Source organism: Amphiura filiformis, chromosome 6, assembly GCF_039555335.1.
Source record: "Amphiura filiformis chromosome 6, Afil_fr2py, whole genome shotgun sequence".
NCBI lineage: Eukaryota > Metazoa > Echinodermata > Ophiuroidea > Amphilepidida > Amphiuridae > Amphiura > Amphiura filiformis.
Genome location: NC_092633.1, coordinates 60,106,181 through 60,119,260, shown reverse-complemented (window position 1 = coordinate 60,119,260; position 13,080 = coordinate 60,106,181). Strand labels below are relative to the sequence as shown.

General features: G+C 38.2%; 1 protein-coding gene and 1 long non-coding RNA gene across 2 annotated transcripts; one reads left to right on the top strand and one right to left on the bottom strand.

Moving 5' to 3' along the window:
* The first annotated feature begins 1,718 nt into the window (after positions 1-1,718).
* LOC140155740 (uncharacterized) lies at positions 1,719-4,328 on the top strand. The gene is made up of 2 exons (XR_011859422.1): positions 1,719-1,903; positions 4,192-4,328. It is a non-coding gene; the product is annotated as an uncharacterized lncRNA (long non-coding RNA).
* On the bottom strand, positions 4,122-12,685 carry LOC140155738 (retinol dehydrogenase 8-like). The gene is made up of 6 exons (XM_072178682.1): positions 12,550-12,685; positions 10,388-10,666; positions 8,135-8,314; positions 6,957-7,050; positions 5,817-5,967; positions 4,122-5,430 (listed from the first exon to the last, which is right to left on the bottom strand). Exons 2-6 carry the CDS (start codon positions 10,650-10,652, stop codon positions 5,254-5,256), a joined length of 867 nt encoding a protein of 288 aa, XP_072034783.1. The 5' UTR covers positions 10,653-10,666; positions 12,550-12,685; the 3' UTR covers positions 4,122-5,253.
* Between the last annotated feature and the right edge of the window lie 395 nt (positions 12,686-13,080).

Here is a 13,080-nt window from a genome sequence, read left to right as displayed (position 1 = left end):
TAAAAAAATGTTTTCACGACCTTTATATAACCCGACATTTAAATGTGTATGAAGGTCGTATTCATCGATAACTTAAGCTGGCCCGACATCCGTCTTATTTTGATAGTCAAAACTAATCAATAATCCTATTGTTGAAGTGGATAATAAGCTTCTACCTTAGATGGCCGGCTATAGAACTTTTAATAGCTCTGGTCTTTGTTTGCTTTTGCTAAATCCTGTTCAAGTGGTGGGTTACCAGGCATTGTATTTTGTACAGGTATGCATAACCAACAATTAACAATGAGAGAACTTTCTTAAACCTCGTTGACTTGGGGATGATTTGAAATGACCGCCAATTATGACTGTTTGATATATATTGCCAGCAATGTGGAAAAAGAGACACATGTAAAAACGTAAAAAGCTATAATTGTGTTGAAGGAGCAAAGTTTAACAAACCATAACCCCGCTTCTGGATATATCGTTTGAAGTCAAATGATATACCATTTTTAAGTTTATGATGTTTATTTTTAAACACGAAATAAAACAAAATTGACCGGGGAGGAATTTACGGCTCATTCGCCGTGGACGGTCACATTTTTACGCTGACCCTCTAAATTTCAAATTGATGGCACGGGAAAACGAAATAGAGTATGAAGCTAAAATTTTCAGGATTTTACTTTCTCAGCAATATCTACCACCACACAGAAAAAGAAAAAAAATCAAAGCGATGCTGCGGTGCACATCCCAGGAGTTGACATGGAATGGCTCTGTAACGTTATAGTTACGTTATAGAACGGTGGTACCTATTTTGATATCACTGGAGAGGTTTTGCTCAATAATGCTCCCTTGCCAAAAGAAGGCGTGTTTAAGTCAACCTCTTCTCGTACATTTCAAAAAGCTGTACATTAACCCTAACCCGCCAGGGGCTTTTTGGCAACGGGAAGGGAAAGAAGCAGAGAGGAAGGAATAAAGAGAGAAAAGAAAGAAATAAGTTGTTTGCTCTGGGTGGGATTCGAACCCGAGACCCTTGCATGCCAAGCACGGGATCGGCGACACTTTGCCACGGGTCTTGGGCTTCGCTGGCCAGCGAAACCGTACCTATATCACTTAGGGCGATTGCGTCATCACACCACGTGAGATGCACCAGTGGCGTAACGTCATAGGGGCACAGGGGGGCACGTGCCCCCAATCGATCTGAAATTTAAAAAAATTCCATCGGAAAATGGCCGAAAAACGGCTTGTGCCCCCCCCCCATCAGACCCGGTGCCCCCCAATGCTACGCCACAGCGCATTTATCAAGTAGTATTTTGTAGTACTCAGGCGTGTTAGGGTTAATGGTAAAAAATAGTACTTTAGAAAAACTACGTCGTATTGTTTGTTTGTTTGTGTATTTTATTCTTCGCTATCAACAGATACAGAGATAAAAAAAAAGATAAAGTAGAGTGCAATGCAATAAAAACATTACCTAATAATGCCACACAACACGAAAAACAAGTTGCTCGCCGGCTGAAGCCTAAGCTCATTTTCAGTGGGGTTATATACAGATATGTCTCCCGATTTTGATTAAAAAAAGGGTCCTTAAAGCCCTGTTGTAACATTTCAATAAAAATAGATTGGTATATCTTTTGCATAAAATGTCAAGTTTTACTGTCAGGTATGACCCCTTTAAATTTTGAGCCGGACAACTGAGGTAAAGCAAAGAAAACTGGAATTTACTACCAGTCGCCAATGCATGCCACTCCGTCGGTTGTACTACGACACGGGCCTTTGATGTGTGTGTACCATGCTGCACGCCGTGTACGTAGGCCTACTATGTCGTGAACATCATGTACGCGTTTGACTAATTTTCCATCGTAATAATAAAACGACGGTTCCTGTGTTTTATTCAAAATCTCGAATTTAGACAAAACTACAGCACCTTAAGGCCAGAGTAATGGAAGACACATTCGTCCACCGAATTTGAGATTTTTTGATATTTATCAACACTAAGATGTATTCTTTCACTTGAAACTGATAAAATACAACTTGCTAATATGTGACCCCTCGGCACAACTGAGCCCGGATGTCGCCAGTGCCACTATTGAGATATGCTCCATCGAACTTAACAATAAACAATAGGAAACAAAGGATTTATTGACTGTCTTATTGATTTTTCACTACTTAAATATCAAGTAATATAGACATGATATACATCATTTTAAAGCTAATTTCAAGCAGAATATTTTGGTTGAATATCTCAAAAATGATGATTGGCGACTTCAGGGCTCAGTTGTGCCGAGGGGTCACATATTTATTCGTATTTTTGCTTGATTTATTTCACTCTTTTCAACTCTAAAAAGTCACATGGCTCAAGACAGCTTAGTAAATTGGCGGGAAATAATGAGTCAGAAATGCACGAATGCGAAATATTGTGATTACGCGCGCGATTCGCGTCGCGTGACGCGGCGCAACTCTGCGCGTATGTCCAACGCAGTCAAGGCGCATTCGGTATCTTACTATAAATAGGGGAATGTTGTATGTATCTATCTGGGTTAATCAAAGGCTCCGTCAGTTTCGATCCAAATGTCACCAAATTCATACGGGAGATCGAGGAATATACCGAGACGGTAATGCGAAAATTTGGTTGGAAACGGGCAAGAATTGGCTGCAAAAACAGTGAAAATATGGGTAAAAACTGGGTTTTTGTTATGAAAATCGGTTACCAGCCTACGCATCACTGCAGCTGGCCGGCATCGCGTCGGCGCCGCGTGCGTAATTCGCATTACGCCAATGCGCGCGTAAACGGCGCAGAGCCACGCGACTTGAGAGCCAGAGACCAGTGGACACGATAATACGGAAAGAAGGAAAATAAAGGGCAAAAGGTACATGGACGGGTCACGGAATACCGGGTGAACACGTCCGCAGACACGCTATGAGAGGACGTAATAAATACGGGGAAAAGATGTGTGTTGTATAAACAACATGAAGCGGTACTATAAATTAAAATGAAGACAAAAGGGTACGAGTAATTAGGCCAACGGGTTAAAGTAACTAAATGAAACGGGAACGAAACAAAGAAGGAAAGAAACTAATCAGAAAAAAAAAAAAAAAAAGAAGCTAAAATAATGAGAACAGAATTAAGTAACAAACATGGAAACGGGAAATCACAAGCAGCAAAAAAAAAAAGATGCTAAAAGGGAAATGTAAGGAAGAACAGATTTAGAAAATAATGGGAACGGGTTAAATAAATAAATAACATGGAAACGGAAAATCACAAGCTAAGCAGAAGAAACTAAAAAAAAGAAAATGTATAGAAGAGACAGATTTAGATAAATAAAAATGTACCTTTTCAATGATTCTATCTGTTCAGTAATTCTTCCTGTTATAGTGAACGCTCCCATTTACTCATCTAGTGGGGACCCGCGCGAAGCGCGGGTATCCCGCTAGTGTTGTTAACGCCAGCAAATGTGGTATAAACAAAACAAAAATTTGCAGTCAAAATGCCACTTAGATTTTTTAATTATTTTGAATTTTGGCGCACTGAAAGCAGAGATTATAGATTCATTGGTGCAAAAAGATGCATATTTAGACCATGCACCAGATACAGCTTTTACAAGTGTGAAAGTCTTACCGTTTTAAAATTTAAGGACGTTTTGTGCATAATTTTGACATTTTTTTAAACTAAAATGTCGATTTCTCAGAGTTCACTTTTGACAATATTGCGCGATTTTTGGGACAAGATAACTCGAAAAATATGCAAGCAACGGGTAAACTTTTTGCACTATCCTTTAGAGTACATCAAAGTCTAGGGAAGGTTTTTTCATTTTTTCAAAATATTTGTTTAAAACAAAAATATACACCATTATGTGCAATTTTTAGCTTAATAAAGTGAAAAAATTGCCTTTTTCACATGTTTTTTTCAATATTTCGAAAAAAGAGACGAATTTCAAAAAATAAAAAACCTTCCCTAAGTTCATGTCTCTTCTTCATGAAAAGCTAACTGAATTTTTTTTACTCCGAACGGATTTTTTCTAAGTTGTCACAAAAAATTGGGGTAAAAAGTGAATTTTTGTGATTTTTTCAAAAACTTGAGATTTTTGAACAAATCTGACGTCACCATAGGGATTCCTTGACTCATTTCCTTTCCAAAAATGTATTATACTTTGGACATACAATTCAGAAATAATGATGCTCAAAAAGGTCCATGTTCTCTCCCATTACTCTGCCCTTAAGTCTTGATTTTTGCAGGGCATGTTAGTTTAATAAAGTACATAACAATCGTGTAAAAACACCCAGAATGTAAAAATATATTGAGGGCGTCCTCCTCAGCAAATGTTATATGACTTTAAATGTTCAACTTATTAAAACAATTCAAATAGGTTTGGAGTTTGCAATACCCGAGATGTTCTACGTATAAAGGTAAGGGGCTGTGCAATAATTACGAGCCCACCTGGGTAAAATTTATAAATTGTTAGCCAAAAATTGCTCACCCCCTCTATGCCCGCCAAAAATTGCAATTTGCAAACTTTCAAATAATGGTCTAGATATATGATGTGAGCGTAGCGAGCAGGAAACTTTTGCATATTTGAACGTTTCTCTTGTGTTTTCCTAAGCCTTTTTAGAGCGTGTTGTTTAAAAGGTGTCCCGTAAATGTGTCCCAAAAATTGCTTGCCCTCCTTCTCGTCCTGCCAAAAATCTTTGCCCCCCCAATTTTATCTTCCCCCAGCCCAGGGCACATCCCCCAAACAAACTGAGAGTACTGAGTATAATTATTGTGACAACATTTCAGGGCATCTGTCGGACAAGCTGATTTGAGAAGTGCGAACGGGTGAGTGACATTTTACATACCGCATTGCATCGCGACGATAATTTATTAAAATATTAGGTCTTTTTTTAATTTTTGAAAACTAATTTTCTCCCAGATATTGATATTATTGAATTACTGAGCCTGAGAATATTGATGAATCCTTGAAATACCATGAAGATGGAAGGTCATTCGTTATACCGTAAAAAATCGATATTTAGCATATGTGCTTACTATCAAGCGCTTTTGAAAACGTGAAATTGTACCAGTCCGGCGCTTTACCAATTGAGATAATGGGATTGAGACACACATTTGCAGGTTTAATTGTGTCGATGATTTAGTCAAATCCCTTAACACTTTTGTGGATGGGTCTTTTCATGTTTGCATGTTTATATATTACGGTATTAGTGTTATGTGCGTAACGGAGGTTCGATACCAAGTCGTCAAAGTAATCAGTTCGCTGCCGCTGACTAGAGTCCAGGTGTTGTGATTTATTTATCCCATCCACTCATTTGTGTAACGGCTTGCACCATGCTATCACCAGTCGGATCTTGAAATTTGATACAAGCCTGTTTGACCAGCGCTTCAGAAGTCTGGTAACGAAGATGAGGTTTCTCTGACAGAATAGCCTTTTGAATGATTTCTGCTATGTCCCTGCTTTGCTGCCTCTGAAAATAAAAAAGGAACAAACAAATTGATGTTATTTTAATAACATCATTTTTGTTTTTGCACTTGTTGCATTTTTACACTTGTGGGTTCTAAAATATTCCTCTGGTCATAAGGATTCATAAAATATATATTTTGACCCACCTACAACTGATCCAAAAGATCGGAGGGCAACATTTGGGATCTACGTGTGTCAAAACAGATAACATCCCACAGTTTCGATTATTCGTTTATAGTCACTGAGTAGACAAGGGTAATCCGCATGCATAACTTTAAAAAAATATATATTTGCCAACTAACTTTCAATGTTTAAATATTTCACACCCGAGTCCTGTAAAATGCTTTTAAGATCATGTTGTGATCTGATGATTTTAAACATAAATCTTACCTCAGACCAACCCATGGACAGTTGCTTCTTTCGCAGTTCTTGTGTTTCTTTGTCGATATTATCAGATACACCTGTCAGTCCCATTCCTCCCGCGTTTTCCATGTTTTCCCCAAATTTGGTCACCACCGGGCCAGGCTCTATCAATGTCACCCTGGGAATATGGCGAAAAATTATAAAAAAAACGTCATAACATTACATCGACATCTATACCCTCCCATTAATACACACCCCGTGCACATACCCCTACAGGTTAAATACCACTAAATAGGCCTGGGCGATACATTGAAATACGACGAGTAACTATTTGTTTTCATGGCATTCGAAAAGACTGCATTAAAATCGCTGAAATTGATCAAGTTATATAGCCAAAAAAGGAATTTTTAGAGTTTGATGCTTCAAAATGGTACATTTTCTCTCATTATATGACATTTTTGTTGTAATAGTACCACAATTTATACGCACGGCTTCGGTTTTTAGCAAATATTCGCCCTATCATATTGTAACTTTCAGCTTCGAGGGCGCACTGTCATTTTAAGGTGTTTACGGTTCAGTGCGTTAAAACAGGAAAAGTCTCAGGTCAACCTATGTTGAAATTTTGATCAGTTGGCATCTAAATCATATAGTTTCACCTGATATTAGTGGCATTGAACTGTGAGAGTTCTGAAGATGAGAAAATTCCACCCGAAATTAGACATTTTCCCATTGAAACCCCGTGTAATACATAATTAGTGGTATTTAACCTACACCCACCCACTATACCAACCCTCTTAAACACCTATTTACACACCTTCCTATTTCCTGGCAAACACAAAATGTTTTCGGCATCATTCGCAAAAGGTTAGAAAAGGTTGCCAGAAAACGTTTAAATGTCGGGTTATATAACGGACATATCAAGGATATAAAACGTTTTCATAACATACAAAAACATTTCTTGGTAACTTACTGCAAACATTCTAACATATCGTTATTTAAGTGTTGACAAAATATTTGGCAACAATTTTTTAGTAATTTGAAGATTAGGCCGAAAGAATTACGCCTTTGTACCGCTAAGTTCTACACGAGTATACGGCATATTCGGGGATGTTTCACCATAATCGTCAGCCTAATGCAAGCAGAGTAAGGAGCTTCAAAAAGACGCACCAGACATTGAATTCTTTAAGATATGGCGCCAGAGCTTCTGAAAATCCTTCAACTGCAAACTTGCTGGAACAATAGATATCATAAAAGGGGAGTCCTGTGAAATGAGAAAAGAAGATTGCAAGTTGTACGTTGTAGACCTTATCATTATCTTGGCAATTTTCAATTAGTGATCTTTTACAAAAAAATAAACATTATTTATGTTAATAGATTAGTGTTTTTATATGGACCAAAATGTTAAGCACGGGTGTCATTGTGATCTTCGTATTCGATCAATTTGAAATCTTACAAAGTGCTCAAATTTCGGTTTTGAAGAAAAGATTCTCTTGGAGTAGTGGTGGGTTAAATGTAAGCAAACGATCTTTAAAATCAGTGATATATGTATGAAGATAATCATACGTAGTGCCTGCTCAAGAAATGTGAGCAGTTTACATAGTACGGTTTGATTTTGGCAGACATTTTGAATATTTCATAGAACGCTGCTATTTAACTGTACAGGGGTCAATGCAGATTCCTGAGAATACGAAAAATGGTGACACGGTCAAACAAAAAGAAATATAATGCCCAAATTTCTTGAGGATGTGCCACATGTGATTATCTTCAAATTGGCATCATTAAGATTTCCTGTGAAAAGACCGCGTGCATGTTTTATGCAAAGAGCCCTCACATCCTTATTTGGACGTAAATCGGTCATTTAAGAAAACGAAAACTCAAATTTTTATGCAAATTTCAAAAATGGAATTCTAGACACAAATTGACACCAACAGAATCAGGGATATATAACGTTGATAAGTTAATAACTGTTGATCAGTTGATAAGTTAATAAGTTGATAAGTTAATAACTGTTGATCAGTTTTCAGACCTCAAACAGATCTCCCGTCCCAATAATACTTGTTTTGGCCGACACCTACTCTTTTTCCGGCCGATTTGGATGAAACAGAATTCAAAATGCTCAGGAGATCATACTGCATCACATAAGCTGGTTTTCTAACAAATTTGAAACATCACCCCTTTTTTAAAGGCTGTTTTACATACCCCTCCTTTGAGTATATTTTGTAACTATACATTTCATAAAGCTATTTCTCAAAGGTTTTAGTACTATGTTTTATGTTTACTACTATCAATTTTAAGGCAGCAATAATACTGTAATGAGTCTAAAATCTTTAGCAAAGTACTCTCACCTGCAACTCCAGCCATGCTACTTATATTAATGATACGTCCGGATTTCTTGGCTTTCATGCCTGGAATCACAGCCTGGGTAAGACGAATCAAACCAAACACATTGGTGTCGAATACTTCCTTCAGCTCCTCGTCTGTTACTAGATCAATAATATTGGAATGTCCAACGCCAGCATTATTAACTGTTGGAATAAGTATAGCATAATTTAGTCGTTAAAGATCGAAGACATACGGGCCCAATATCATAATTATGCCGTGTTTCTATGCCTACTTGACACATTTAGTTTGATAAAAAATAAGCGTAATTCAAAAACAATTGTTTCTCCCATCCCTGTTATCATAGCCCTCTGAAATTCTTCAATGACAAGTCAACCATTCCCGAAACTGAAAATAGCAAGCAGTTCCCTCACTTTCGGCAGAGGTAGATCTACGAGGCTTTGTATTGGACATTTCAAACTTCTCCATTGCACTTCCACATGTATGCTGAATTATATGACCTAGTGCACACTATGGCAAATTTAATTTAACACTCTGCTTTCCCTCATAATCAATTTTCTTCTCATCTAGATTTTAAGTTTTGGTACTTTATTGATTAAGGGTGCGCACTCGTTCTAATTATACAAGAAGCTAATTTTTTGACAATTCTAAACCGTTGTCTTTCAATGAAAATATAATATTAAGTTGATGTATCTCATTTCTACCATGCTTACAGTATAAAAATGGTTTGATATAATGCCACAAAGCTTTTTGGTATAAATCTAAAAGTATATGCATTTTAGTAGTACGCTTGTAGTGTCAATTCCATAAGAATGTTTGAAATCATCATCATCAGTCGGCTGCGGAGCAGGCGACTACAAGCTTTCTCCAACTATTGCGATCTTGGGCAAGCGTAACAATTTTGTTTGACTGCAGCATCCCTTCAGTATCTCACAGGAGGTGCTGGACATACTGTAAGTACAGTGTGCGCGGCCGTCCCGGTTTCCTCTTCCCATGTGGTGGAATAAAAAGGCATATTCTTTCACAGGATCGTCGTCTTCAAGACGCAGTATATGGCCGAGAAATTTGAGTTGATGAATCTTGACTCTGGCAACCAGTGGAGTGGTGTTGGTCAGATTGTAGATGGTTTCAATTGGAATCCGGTCCACACGCTTGATGTTTAACATGACCTTGTAGCAAGATGTTGCAAAGGCATTGATCTTGTTTTCCATGTCCTTGGTGATTACCCATGACTCGCACCCGTACAGAAAGACAGTAACACAAGTTGTCTCAAACAGCTTGGTTTTTGTTTCGATTGGCAGGGATGGGCTTCTGCAAGGGCGTTCCAGTTTTCAGAAAGCTGCCCAGGTTAGCGCTTTTCTTCTTGTTAGGTCTCCAACACTAGAGCCCATCTTGGAACCCAAGTACTTGAAGTCTGTGACATGGTTGATGGTACTACCATAGACTTCAAGTGCTGGTTGGGCGTTACAGTTTGCAGTCATATATTCTGTCTTAGGTGGGCTGATGACAAGGTCTAGATCTGTTGTTGCAGTTGCAGTCCTAGTAAGCTGTGACTGGGCTATGAAAGATTCCAACAGGGCAATATCATCAGCAAAGTCCAGGTCATACAGCATCCTAGCATGATACCTGCTTGACCGACGTGGGTAGGCAACAATTTCAGCGTCAATTCCGGAAGTTGATTTCTTCACAAGGTAATCAGGATAATAAACAGGAATGGTGCCAACACATCACCCTGAAGCACTCCAGTTGTTACTTGAAAAGGCTTTGAGATACTTCCATCTACCATAACGGCACTATTGGAGTCATTGTAGAGCACCTGGATGGCATTGACCACAGCCTTTGGTATTCCATAATGCCGCAGCACTGAAAACATGACTGACCTATTAATGAAGTCGAAGGTTTTTTTGAAGTCCACAAAAGTGACTGTCAAGGGAAGTTGGTACTCCTTGAAGCCTTCCATGATCCTCCTCAAAATGTGTATTTGCTGAGCACAGCTGCGACCTGAAAGCCAGCCTGGTTGGCATTCATTTAAACTCTTATTTTACCTGGAGTTTTCAACTGAAAGGTTGATATTTTATCTGGAATACTGTGGTCTGTTATCATGTTGCAAATAATCAGTCTAATCGATATTAATTCATCACATAATCGTAAACCAGTAGCAAATGTGTCAGCCAAAGAGCTGACACAAAGAGTTAATGATGAAGAAGATCACCTTTAATCAAAAGTATCCGGTATCGCAAAATTATTCTAAAACTTACTCAAAATATCAACTCCGCCTTCTTCTTTGTTAATTCTCTCCATGAAGGCATTTTTCGACGCTTCTTTGGTAACATCAAGCTCCCAAATAAACAGCGTTTTATTCAAGGTTGCTCCTGCTGCTTTCTCTAAATCTCCTTTTTTCTTCAGATTTCTCATTGTAGCAAACACTTTGAAACGTTTTTCCTTGTCGCTGGCCAAGAACACTGCAGTTTCAAGACCAATACCGGTTGAGCAGCCAGTTATCGCAACTACTTTTGGTGCCATGATTACGCAGGTATCTGATGATAACGGAAAACAGATACACACATAATTTGGATAAGATATTTGTCAATGGTCATAGGTCTCTCTTCCTCAAAAATTAAAACGCGGTCGCATTTTGCTCCAAAGTTTCAAAAAATAAAATAAAACGAAGAAAATGAAAAATAACCGTGGAAATTCAGTAACACGTCAAGATTATTATTCTATGGGTTGTACAGAATGAGATTATGTGGATTGTAGAATTGTCAAACATTGGTTATTCAAGATTTCCAAAATCTAAGTTTATATACGGGTCAAAATTCAAAACTGCCGAATTGTGTTTAAAACCATACCACAATGTTCCTCTGATCATAATGCCTCTTTCACACATTGGTACGGTGGACTGGGTCAACTTCGTATACAAAAATATTTTATCCGGTGGCGAAATTTTGGGTTCGGGTCCTCACAGGAACGTATTTGCAACGAATGTGTTTCAGCGATGTGTGACAGGTATAGTTTGACCTACCTTCGACCTATAAGTTTAAGCCAAAAAGTCAAAGGTTACACTTACAGATCCACAGGAGCTAGAATAAATTTTAGATAAATTTTGATGAAAATGGTGTCAAATTACTGGTACTGTTATCTCGTAAGTCGTAGATATGTAAAATTGTATATTTTATTGAATCCGTATGACAAGAGGAATAATTTGATATAGGTTTGGATAAAATTGGACCAGAATCTCATTTTGTACCACACATAGAAAAAAAATTAACTGGTAAAACAAAGCTACCTTACTCTGCCACCGGACTATATTATCATGTTACAGTACAAATCTATTGCAATCTCTATGCCTCCTTTTATCAGTTTTGAGTAAAAGTGGGCAACACACACATTGATTCAGTGCATCTTCCGCCTTTCTTTCGCAACTTTTATCATTATAACACCTTAAATTATAATACGTTCCACCTACTGTGACACCTCGTTACGTCACGCTGGACAAAAAACATTCACCGTCAGAGGTAGTCTCCTCCGCAGCCAGTTTGGTTACGCTCCCTCCACACAAACAGTCTGCCAATAGCCACTTTAACGCCGTTTCTGATTGGCTACCACGTACACATAGAGCTGTACATACGGGAACTTGATTGACCTCAGTCAGCTGGCGAGCGATGCAATCTCGCAAGTGTTTACTTCCGGGTCAAAATTGCTCATGAATATGAAGTAGTCGTCTAGCCGACCAATTGAAAGCCTTGTTTGACGTCAAGCTGGATTACGTCGTCAGAAAACCATTAGCTAATCAAAAAGGACCAGTTCGTTATCATTGGCAGACTGTTTGTGTGGAGGGAGCGTAGCCAAACTGGCTGCGGAGGAGACTATGTCAGAGGAGGTGGTGTCCCAGCAAACACAAAACCTAAACCAAAAGCCAAAATATAACTTATTTGAAACGTTTTAAAACGTTTTTGTGTTTGCTGGGGTATTACATGTAAATAAAATGGAGCAAATAAACATGTTATCAATTCGCCATAGAAGTGATGATGTAACTACTATAATAGCAAGAGATGAATTCAATTTTTGAATACATCGCCTTGCAATGCACTTATAACCAATGTATGTCTGCAATCATATTGAATATAATACCGCTCTTATCAAAGATACTAATCTTTCAGGTGCGAGTGATCATCATGTTATGGATATTCTATACAATTACGATCCACGTCTTTATCCCTGTTCGTTGACATCTATGGCTCGATACATTAATCAATTATTGTATTCACCTATAATTGCTATGGTAGTTAATCCTGTCTGTTACATCATCACCTCTTCGGCGAATACAGCATTATTGAACAGGGCATCTAATACATCTATGAAAGTGAAAGAGGTGTCATCGAAGTTGGAACAGATTTGTTAAAAAATAAAATACAGTTACCTTCCTTTCGTCCTGTTGTTTCGGTCGTCAATACCACAGCAATAATATGATACTGAGCAAGTAAGATATTATTTATATAGCTAGTAAAACACACTGCTTGTCATCATAGCACGTGGAAATATGACTCGGCTTTTCTTTTCACTTGCAATGCAAAGCCAATATCAATGCCATCATATTCATGCAACAGTGAATACACTCAACCAGGAATGCAAACCTCAATGTATGTCCTTTATTACAGGTACATGTCCTTTTGAACAACAGGCAATAACGGTTTTATTTCTTAATGTAAGGGTTCTCATAACGGCCCTTTTCCCGTTTGAAAATTACGAATCCGGTGGGTGGGGGCACTCCCCACTTTGGAGGTGACGCGTATGTATGGCTGTTAAGACCCCCCTTTTCAGCGTTGCTGTCACCCAAAGACCCCATATTTTTTTACGAACACATGCTCTGTCATCCGAAGACCGCCTATTTTTCCATTTGATCTGTCACCCAATTTGAACAGCAACTTAAAAAATAAAGAAATTTGAAGCC

Coding starts and splice junctions, on each gene's coding strand:
- LOC140155738 (XM_072178682.1), bottom strand. CDS start 10,652: ATGGCACCAAAAGTAGTTGCGATAACTGGCTGCTCAACCGGTATTGGT. Junction 7,051..8,134: donor TAGCATGGCTGGAGTTGCAG/GTGAGAGTACTT, acceptor CTCATTTCACAG/GACTCCCCTTTTATGATATC. Junction 5,431..5,816: donor TGTCCATGGGTTGGTCTGAG/GTAAGATTTATG, acceptor TTTTATTTTCAG/AGGCAGCAAAGCAGGGACAT.